Below are 12,443 nucleotides of genomic sequence, written 5' to 3'. Positions count from 1 at the left end.
AAGCAACGTGAGCTTCAGAACTTCAGAGCTTCTCAGCCAATCAGTGAACACACACACACCGAGTCTTTATTAAAGTCTGATCACCAAATCAATACAGAGCTAATAAAGAGAATTAATCCTGCTATAAACAACAACCACAACCAATCACATCACAGCGTTAGATCAGACACTCCAACTGTTTTATTTACTTTATAGAACAAATCAGAAACATCGTCTTTATCTCCACTGGTGAGATCTCACACACACACACACATACACACACAATTCACACACATCCACGCGTGCACACATGCATAAACATACATACACACACTCACACACATCCACGTGCATACATACACACACTCACACACATCCACGTGCATACATACACACACTCTCACACACGCACACAAACATACGTACATACATACACACACTCACACACATCCACGTGCATACATACATACACACACTCACACACATGCACATAAACATACATTCACACACACATCTCACATCGCAAATAAACCTTGCACCTACCACAACCCATTTCTTACATTCATGTGAGAGTGTGTGTGTGTGTGTGTGTTCCCACTCAGTATGACACAGTTATGTAAATATGATCATATTGATATGATCAAGGGTCCAGTCCAAGTGAGTGTGTGTGTGTGTGTGTGTTTGTTCTCAGGGTTAGTTGAAGTGCACCGTCGCAACACTCATTAAAAAACACATTATGCTAATTCTCCGGCGCAGTGTGTGTGTGTGTGTGTGTGTTTCCACAGGCTGCTGTTTCCGCTAGCGAGGTCATTAGCGATGAATTTGGTCATTAGGAGCTAAAGTGCTCGTTTATTTACAGCGCTGTGCTAATGAGCAGCAGTGAGGATCAGAACACTTTCCCTCGTTATTAAAGGAAATCTGACTTCCTGTTAGCCGTCCTGCGCCGCGCTAATTTTAGCATCTCTGCTCGTTTCCTGTTGAGTCCTCGTTAGCGCTGGAGTTCATTAGCACTCGTTTGTTTCACCGCACACTTCTCTGATCCTTCAGCTGCAGCGACGTCATTATCACAGCAGCGCATCACACACTGATTAACACACCGCACTCATTAACACCTGCTGGAACACACACACACACACCGCTCATTAACACCTGCTGGAACACACACACGCGCACACACACTGCTCATTAACACCTGCTGGAAAACACACACACACCGCTCATTAACACCTGCTGGAACACACGCACACACCGCTCATTAACACCTGCTGGAACACACGCACACACCGCTCATTAACACCTGCTGGAACACACGCACACACCGCTCATTAACACCTGCTGGAACACACACGCACACACCGCTCATTAACACCTGCTGGAACACACACGTACACACCGCTCATTAACACCTGCTGGAACACACACACACACCGCTCATTAACACCTGCTGGAACACACACACACACCGCTCATTAACACCTGCTGGAACACACACACACACCGCTCATTAACACCTGCTGGAACACACACACACACCGCTCATTAACACCTGCTGGAACACACACGCACACACCGCTCATTAACACCTGCTGGAACACACACACACACCGCTCATTAACACCTGCTGGAACACACGCACACACCGCTCATTAACACCTGCTGGAACACACGCACACACCGCTCATTAACACCTGCTGGAACACACACGCACACACCGCTCATTAACACCTGCTGGAACACACACACACACCGCTCATTAACACCTGCTGGAACACACACACACACACACCGCTCATTAACACCTGCTGGAACACGCACACACCGCTCATTAACACCTGCTGGAGCACACACACACACCGCTCATTAACACCTGCTGGAACACACACACGCACACACACACCGCTCATTAACACCTGCTGGAACACACACACACCGCTCATTAACACCTGCTGGAACACACACACACCGCTCATTAACACCTGCTGGAACACACACACACACACACCGCTCATTAACACCTGCTGGAACACACACACACACACCGCTCATTAACACCTGCTGGAACACACACACACCGCTCATTAACACCTGCTGGAACACACACACACACCGCTCATTAACACCTGCTGGAACACACACACACACACACACTGCTCATTAACACCTGCTGGAACACACACACACACCACTCATTAACTCCTGCTGGAACACACACACACACACTGCTCATTAACACCTGCTGGAACACACACACCGCTCATTAACACCTGCTGGAACACACACCGCTCATTAACACCTGCTGGAACACACACACACACACACTGCTCATTAACACCTGCTGGAACACACACACACACCGCTCATTAACACCTGCTGGAACACACACACACACTGCTCATTAACACCTGCTGGAACACACACACACCGCTCATTAACACCTGCTGGAACACACACACACACCGCTCATTAACACCTGCTGGAACACACACACACACTGCTCATTAACACCTGCTGGAACACACACACACACCGCTCATTAACTCCTGCTGGAACACACACACACTGCTCATTAACTCCTGCTGGAACACACACACACACACACACACCGCTCATTAACACCTGCTGGAACACACACACCGCTCATTAACACCTGCTGGAACACACACCGCTCATTAACACCTGCTGGAACACACACACACACACACACTGCTCATTAACACCTGCTGGAACACACACACACACACACACCGCTCATTAACACCTGCTGGAACACACACACACACACACCGCTCATTAACACCTGCTGGAACACACACACACACCGCTCATTAACACCTGCTGGAACACACACACACACCGCTCATTAACACCTGCTGGAACACACACACGCACACACACACTGCTCATTAACACCTGCTGGAACACACACACACCGCTCATTAACACCTGCTGGAACACACACACACACACACCGCTCATTAACACCTGCTGGAACACACACACACACCGCTCATTAACACCTGCTGGAACACACACACGCACACACACACTGCTCATTAACACCTGCTGGAACACACACACACCGCTCATTAACACCTGCTGGAACACACACACACACACACACCGCTCATTAACACCTGCTGGAACACACACACACACACCGCTCATTAACACCTGCTGGAACACACACACACACCGCTCATTAACACCTGCTGGAACACACACACGCACACACACACTGCTCATTAACACCTGCTGGAACACACACACACCGCTCATTAACACCTGCTGGAACACACACACACACACACCGCTCATTAACACCTGCTGGAACACACACACACACACCGCTCATTAACACCTGCTGGAACACACACACACACCGCTCATTAACACCTGCTGGAACACACACACACACACTGCTCATTAACACCTGCTGGAACACACACACACACTGCTCATTAACACCTGCTGGAACACACACACACACCGCTCATTAACTCCTGCTGGAACACACACACACACACACACCGCTCATTAACACCTGCTGGAACACACACACACACACACACACACACACTGCTCATTAACACCTGTGGGAACACACACACACACACACTGCTCATTAACACCTGCGGGAACACACACACACACACACACACACACACACACACTGCTCATTAACACCTGCGGGAACACACACACCGCTCATTAACACCTGCTGGAACACACACACACCGCTCATTAACACCTGCTGGAACACACACCGCTCATTAACACCTGCTGGAACACACACCGCTCATTAACACCTGCGGGAACACACACACCGCTCATTAACACCTGCGGGAACACACACACACACACCGCTCATTAACACCTGCGGGAACACACACACACACACACTGCTCATTAACACCTGCGGGAACACACACACACACCGCTCATTAACACCTGCGGGAACACACACACACACACACTGCTCATTAACACCTGCGGGAACACACACACACACACACTGCTCATTAACACCTGCGGGAACACACACACCGCTCATTAACACCTGCTGGAACACACACACACCGCTCATTAACACCTGCTGGAACACACACCGCTCATTAACACCTGCTGGAACACACACCGCTCATTAACACCTGCTGGAACACACACACACACTGCTCATTAACACCTGCTGGAACACACACACACACCGCTCATTAACACCTGCTGGAACACACACACACCGCTCATTAACACCTGCTGGAACACACACACACACTGCTCATTAACACCTGCTGGAACACACACACACACCGCTCATTAACACCTGCTGGAACACACACACACACCGCTCATTAACACCTGCTGGAACACACACACACACCGCTCATTAACTCCTGCTGGAACACACACACACTGCTCATTAACACCTGCTGGAACACACACACACACACACCGCTCATTAACACCTGCTGGAACACACACACACCGCTCATTAACACCTGCTGGAACACACACACACACACCGCTCATTAACACCTGCTGGAACACACACACACTGCTCATTAACACCTGCTGGAACACACACACACACACACCGCTCATTAACACCTGCTGGAACACACACACACACACCGCTCATTAACACCTGCGGGAACACACACACCGCTCATTAACACCTGCTGGAACACACACTGCTCATTAACACCTGCTGGAACACACACACACACCGCTCATTAACACCTGCTGGAACACACACACACACACCACAGCACAGGGGGATTCTGGGTAACACTGTAACACACACACACACACACACCACAGGGGGATTCTGGGTAACACTGTAACACACACACACACACCGCAGCACAGGGGGATTCTGGGTAACACTGTAACACACACACACCGCAGCACAGGGGGATTCTGGGTAACACTGTAACACACACACACACCGCAGCACAGGGGGATTCTGGGTAACACTGTAACACACACACCACAGCACAGGGGGATTCTGGGTAACACTGTAACACACACACACACACACCACAGGGGGATTCTGGGTAACACTGTAACACACACACACCACAGGGGGATTCTGGGTAACACTGTAACACACACACACCACAGGGGGATTCTGGGTAACACTGTAACACACACACACCACAGGGGGATTCTGGGTAACACTGTAACACACACACACCACAGGGGGATTCTGGGTAACACTGTAACACACACACACCACAGGGGGATTCTGGGTAACACTGTAACACACACACCACAGCACAGGGGGATTCTGGGTAACACTGTAACACACACACACCACAGCACAGGGGGATTCTGGGTAACACTGTAACACACACACACACCACAGCACAGGGGGATTCTGGGTAACACTGTAACACACACACACACCGCAGCACAGGGGGATTCTGGGTAACACTGTAACACACACACACATCGCAGCACAGGGGGATTCTGGGTAACACTGTAACACACACACATCGCAGCACAGGGGGATTCTGGGTAACACTGTAACACACACACACACCGCAGCACAGGGGGATTCTGGGTAACACTGTAACACACACACACCACAGGGGGACTCTGTGTAACACTGTTTCACACACACACATCGCAGCACAGGGGGATTCTGGGCAACACTGTAACACACACACATCGCAGCACAGGGGGATTCTGGGCAACACTGTAACACACACACACACACCACAGGGGGATTCTGGGTAACACTGTAACACACACACACCACAGGGGGATTCTGGGTAACACTGTAACACACACACACCACAGGGGGATTCTGGGTAACACTGTAACACACACACACACACACCACAGGGGGATTCTGGGTAACACTGTAACACACACACACCACAGGGGGATTCTGGGCAACACTGTAACACACACACACCACAGGGGGATTCTGGGTAACACTGTAACACACACACACCACAGGGGGATTCTGGGTAACACTGTAACACACACACCACAGGGGGATTCTGGGCAACACTGTAACACACACACACCACAGGGGGATTCTGGGTAACACTGTAACACACACACACACACCACAGGGGGATTCTGGGTAACACTGTAACACACACACACACACCACAGGGGGATTCTGGGCAACACTGTAACACACACACACACACCACAGGGGGATTCTGGGTAACACTGTAACACACACACATCGCAGCACAGGGGGATTCTGGGTAACACTGTAACACACACACATCGCAGCACAGGGGGATTCTGGGTAACACTGTAACACACACACCACAGGGGGATTCTGGGTAACACTGTAACACACACACACCACAGGGGGATTCTGGGTAACACTGTAACACACACACACCACAGGGGGATTCTGGGTAACACTGTAACACACACACACCACAGGGGGATTCTGGGTAACACTGTAACACACACACCACAGGGGGATTCTGGGTAACACTGTAACACACACACACCACAGGGGGATTCTGGGTAACACTGTAACACACACACCACAGGGGGATTCTGGGTAACACTGTAACACACACACATCGCAGCACAGGGGGATTCTGGGTAACACTGTAACACACACACACATCGCAGCACAGGGGGATTCTGGGTAACACTGTAACACACACACACACCGCAGCACAGGGGGATTCTGGGTAACACTGTAACACACACACCACAGGGGGATTCTGGGTAACACTGTAACACACACACACCACAGGGGGATTCTGGGTAACACTGTAACACACACACACACACCACAGGGGGATTCTGGGTAACACTGTAACACACACACACCGCAGCACAGGGGGATTCTGGGTAACACTGTAACACACACACACACCGCAGCACAGGGGGATTCTGGGTAACACTAACACAGACACACACACACACACCACAGGGGGATTCTGGGTAACACTGTAACACACCTCACAGGGACAGAGTGAGACAGAGGGGATGACAGTAAGTGAGACAGGGAGAGAGAGACAGATATTCAGACAGAAAGGGATGAGTGGATGATAATAAGAATGTTAGACAGGTAGAGAGACAGACACAGTGTGAACTCCGCCCCTTTCAACAGGGTCACTCATTAGAAACAGAAAGTTTTACGCAGGGTCAGTGTAGCATTACGTTGCATTACTTTTAGCATGTAGCTTGCATTCCTATAACCATTGAGATGTCTGTAATCTGGGTGGTCGTCATGGAGATGGTGATAGCGTGCGTTCTGAATCACACGAGCTGATGCTGACACACCTTAATATCCACACACTCAGCTTATAGCGTTAGCCACGCTATTTTTATCTCTGGGCTCAGATCAATAAAGACGTAACTGGAGGAGCTAATGTTAGACCGGATATAATTAGACTTCCTTACATATACGCAATACCACACAGGAGCCAGTGTTCCCGCTAACCCCATAACTACCAACGGACCAGCTCCATACGGGAAACCATGCTAACACTCAGCGCAGTGCTAACACTGCCGAGGGAAACTGAAAGAGAGACAGAGAGAGAGAGACAAGGAAGAGAGAGACATAAGGGAAGAGTGAGACAAGGGGAGAGAGAGACAGATAGAGTGAGACAGATAGAGTGAGACAAGGAGAGAGAGAGAGGCAGATAGAAAGAGACAGATGGAGAGTGAGACAGGTGGAGATTGAGACAGAGAGAGAACGAGCCAGATGGAGAGTGATACAGAGAGTAGCAGATAGAGTGAGAGAAAAAGAGCCAGAGAGAGAGTGAGACAGATAGAGAGTGAGACAGAGAGAGAGTGAGACAGATGGAGTTTACATTTATTCTGATGAAGATAATATAAAGATAATACTATGACATCATCCTGGCACAGCACCTAGCATGAAGTACCTTTTAATCAGCTAAACCTGTTAGCCTGCTAAGACTGTTAGCATGACTGGTGTAAGCCCTTAGATCTCCATTACCAGCCCTCTGACGCTAGTCAAGTTTAAATGAACCACGGTGTCACTGAGACACGTCAGTGAGCTAAAATAGTGAGCAAGTGTGTGTTGTGAGTAATACACACTACAGTGTGACTAGAGGAAGTGAACAAGTGCACATTAGCATGATCAGCAATTAGCATTTATCTTCCTTTATTCAGTTCAGGCTAAACGAGAGGCAGAATCATTGTACACTGATTAATTAAACATGATGTACAGGAATAATAATTAAGAATAATTAATAATTAATAACACTGAAATATAAGAATAAATATAAGCACACGTCCTGCACGCAGATGGATGATTATAAAAATGTGCGTCTGGCCTCAGAGCGTCCGTCACCACCGTCCGCTTAAATGTGGAATAAAAACGCTGTACAGTTTCACTCCGTCGCTGAAACGTCGCTAATCACAGGAAAGAAAACAAAAAGGAAACAAAAAGAATCCACAGCAGCAGAAAAGCCAGGCTTCATACCACAGATATCCATATTAGTGCCCTAGATAGTGCACACTACTGAAACTGAAACCCTTCAGCTAGCATGCTAACTTTTCTTTGGGTGTAGCCCAGAAAATTAGCCAGATTTCCCCCGCCGTGAACTATCCAGGTTCTTTAACATTAGCTAACTTCTGTTTGGAAAGTTTTTTTTTTGATGTTTGCTAGCTGGTTCGTTTTTTTATGTTAGCTAGCTTTTGTATAAGAATTAATTTCTGGCATTACTTAGCTAGATTGTTTGTTGATATCGTTAGCATTAGTTAGCTTTTGTCTTGTGGAATTAAAGCTAATGTTTATATTTGATTGGGTAGATTTCCAAAATGAGCTAATCCTGTTTTAGGAATTTAGTGTGTTGTTAGCTAGTCAGATCGTGGATATTTTTTAACGTTAGCCAACTCCTGTTGGGGTTTCTTTACGCTGAGCATAGCTAGCTATTTTGAATTGAAATTTTTCTTTTAAGCAAGTTAGCTAGTTTTTGCATGGTAAACATTTTGGACATTTTTTGTCTGACTAGTTTGTTTGTAAATGTTTTTGATGTTAGCTAGCTAGTTTTTCTCTGACGTTTCTGTGTTGTTGCTCTGCCAGCAACCTAAGAAACGATTTTATTTTTCAAAATGAATCTTCGTTTTTCTCTTTCTGAAAGCCACGAACGATTTACACTCGATTAGCATGATAGCTTACAAGCTACTGGTAGCAGAAGGTATATTTCTTAGCAGCAATATATGGAAGACTGGAAAACCTGTCTGAAGTAATGTGAAGGATTAAACATTCATGCATCTTAGACGAGCATTTGGAAATAAATATTTACATCTCAAGCATATCGGGGTATGTTAGTCAGCTAGCTAATTAAGGAAACGCTAACTATGCTTTCTTCCAGCTAATCTAGAAGCTTTGATGTCTAAAGTAGCTAAATGTTCCGTTAAAATAGAAATAGATATAAATGAGAGCGTTCTGGGTCATTGTTATGCGTGATGTAGCTCAGCTACTGTTAGTGCAATAAAACAACCACAAGTAGAACTGCCTTAAATCCCAGCGTATTATAATTCACAGAATTTCATGCAAAATGAATCAAATCATTTTAAAGTAAAAAGAAATCATCGAATGCTGCGTGCTCGTAGCCGATATATTTCTGTAAGTGTTGCAGGTTGTGTATGATGTTGCACTGGATGATGTTAAATGTTATATAATACTACAGTAACAGTGCAAAGAGTTCATTATGTAGTGCTAAATTTTATAATACTCCATAAAATCTGCTTCGTTAATATCAAAATAGAGTGTAAATACACTTTCTCTGGAAAAAAAATGACGATGTTTGCGTCTAGAAATACATGATTGTGACATCATTATTCGTATCGTGACGATTCACCTCCACACCAGCAGAGGGCTGTTCTCCACCTCGTCCTCCTCTAAACACTCCACCCTGTCCCAACATTCCACACTGTCCCCCTGAACACATCACCCTGTCCTCCCCTAAACACTCCACACAGTCCCCCTAAACACTCCACACTGTCCCCCTGAACATTCTACACAATCCCTGTAAACACACCATAGTGTCCCCCTGAACACTCCACAGTTCCCATAATCACTCCACACTGACCCTAAACACTCCACAGTGTCCCCATAAACACTCCACACCACATCCCAATACAGAAAAACTCCACGCTGTTCTCAGCTTCTCTTTACTTCCTGGTCTAGCTCTAAAGAAACGTTGCAAAGTCTTGCCACTGATTTTGTATTGTTCTTGTTCTCAGCAAGATTATTGTTTGGTTCCTTGTCTGTTGTTTACTTTTCTGTAAATAAATCTCTTTACACATCTCCTGAGTCCTTTACACACTGCCTGTATACGTTATTTTAGATTACTTCATCACACATTAGCGCAAGTAATGATGTCATCAGCTAGGTAGGTATCTAATATGGAGATCTGTGGTTCAGACGCATCGTTCCTTCCTTTTGCAGCTTTGTCCTTTTTCCCTAAACCTGTGTTTTAGATAAATAAACTGTAATTGTATAAAAATAATCATCTTTACATGGTTGCTGGCTGCTCTCATGAAGGCACTTGTTATAAAAGTCCGAGTACAGGGACTTCCTCCAGAGCAACGTGGCGTTCAGTCTTACCATTATTCAATTCTGGAAGAAAGACGATGGGGAAGTTAAGACTTTTATTTTATCCTCAATGTTTTAAAACTGATACGATCTCTGCAGCGTAATTGGAGTGGAGTAATTGCTCGGGGTTTGATTAGCGCAGTCTGTCCTCGCCTCTGCGTCCGTGGCGAGCGCTTGCTTTGGACTGATGTCTCCTAGCCAGGGACTCGTCCCGAAAAGGCTGTGCACCAGTCCCACTTTGGGAGTTGGCCCTTGGCTGTCGATCACTGTCGGACAAAGTATTCCATTCCCATGGAAACCGGCTATATCCGTCACGGTGTTGATGGGGGTGTGGCCGACTACAGTCGTCCACTCCTCCTCTTTCTCCAGCGCCGTTCTGTAATTGGAACTGCTCTCTCCGCAATCTGTCCCTTCCACCTTACACTCTAGAGGCCCCGCCTCCTCCTTGCAAAGCGCTAGAGGCCCCACCCCCTCTCGCCCACGCTCATAGGGTGCACATTGAGAAGCTGGCACAGTGATGCATTCATAGACATGGTTAGAGGGTGGAGTTTCAGGCAAAGTGGGTGGAGTTTCTGTAAATATTCCACACTCCATCTGAATTCCGGTTAACCCCGCCTCTTCCTGCTTCCTGAACGGAAGCTTGTCACGCTTTTTCATAATAAACGTGCAGAGTGCCGCAGCAGCAAAGAATGAGGAGACAAACAGAACGACGAGGCTGAGAACGAGTACGGAGAGAGGAATGACAGCTTTAGGAGGGAACGAGGGTGAAAACTCCATGTCCCTTTCATCTGGAGTCGAGGAGGGTTTTAAAAGCTCGGGACAAATCACCTCCGAGCTCAGAGAGCGCAAATCCTTCCCCAACATGGCATCTGGCGTCTTACACAGCACCTCGCCAACGATGACCACCGAGCTCAACGTATCCAACCACTGTTTTAACGGAACGATCTCACACGCACAATCCCAGGGGTTCTGATTCAAGTCAATCTGCACCACAGCGTGAAGGTGCTCTAAAACCCCTCCCACCGGCAGGTGAGGGAAGTAGTTGTTGCGTAGGTTGAGCCGGGCGAGCGAAGTTCCTTGAAACGTGCCGACTGGAAGTGAATGTAGAAGATTGTTATTGAGAAACAAAAGCTGAAGTGCAGGCATTGGGCTGAACGCCGCCGGCTGAACTTCCTTTATCTCATTATATTCAAAATACAAGTAGTGCAGACTGTGCAGGCCAAGGAACATGTCCGCCGTTAGCTTCTCAATGTTATTCCCATTTAGATACAAGCTGCGTAAATTGGGTAAATTTCCAAAGGCACCTTCCTGAACGTAAAATATTTGGTTGTTCCCCAAGTGTAACAAATCCAGACTGGAAAAATTCCAGAAGTCAGACCTATGAATCCTCTGGATTAGATTTCCGCTCAGATAGAGCTTCTTTGCATTTAGCGGTCGCGGCGTTAGCTCAGAAACATTGTGAAATCCGTTCTCCTTGCAGTTGACCGTCAGGCCGAGGTCGTTGATGTGCAAGTTGCAGGTGCACCCGATGGGGCATATGATGGGGATGGGTGGCCTTGTCTCATATCCAGCGATCGGAGGATGGTTCGGGTAAATGCTGCGCGGTGTGGGTGGGGTTTTCGATGGCCTCGGCCTTCGTGTCGGTTTCAGGTTCTTCTGTTCCACGGACGACACCGTGTTCTGGTTTGCAGAGAACATCGACGAAGGCTTGGTTGGTCTCGTTTTTCCAACTGAGTGAGGGATTCCTAGATTGGCCTCAAGTTCAGCATCCGTCAGCGTGGGGCACAGCTCACGCCGTTTGATCTCTCTAAGGTCTTTTCCATGCAGGTGGAATGGATACTCACACGTGATCTCTCCCACCACGGAGGTGTACGGTATTCTTTCCAGCCAGGCCCGCAGCTGGACG

General features: G+C 47.6%; 1 protein-coding gene across 1 annotated transcript in view; it reads right to left on the bottom strand.

The window, feature by feature from the left end:
• Positions 1-8,095: 8,095 nt before the first annotated feature.
• slitrk3b (SLIT and NTRK-like family, member 3b) overlaps positions 8,096-12,443 on the bottom strand; it is a 6,114-nt gene continuing 1,766 nt past the window's right edge. The window contains exon 2 of the mRNA XM_058396022.1: positions 8,096-12,443. This exon is cut by the window's right edge and continues 731 nt beyond it. Within this exon, the coding sequence (XP_058252005.1) occupies positions 10,613-12,443 (1,831 nt within the window). The 3' untranslated portion in view covers positions 8,096-10,612.

This window comes from Hemibagrus wyckioides, linkage group LG07 (genome assembly GCF_019097595.1).
Source record: "Hemibagrus wyckioides isolate EC202008001 linkage group LG07, SWU_Hwy_1.0, whole genome shotgun sequence".
In the NCBI taxonomy this organism is placed as follows: Eukaryota; Metazoa; Chordata; class Actinopteri; order Siluriformes; family Bagridae; genus Hemibagrus; species Hemibagrus wyckioides.
The sequence above is the reverse complement of the archived record's forward strand: the minus strand, read 5'-3'. Positions and strand labels throughout refer to the sequence as shown.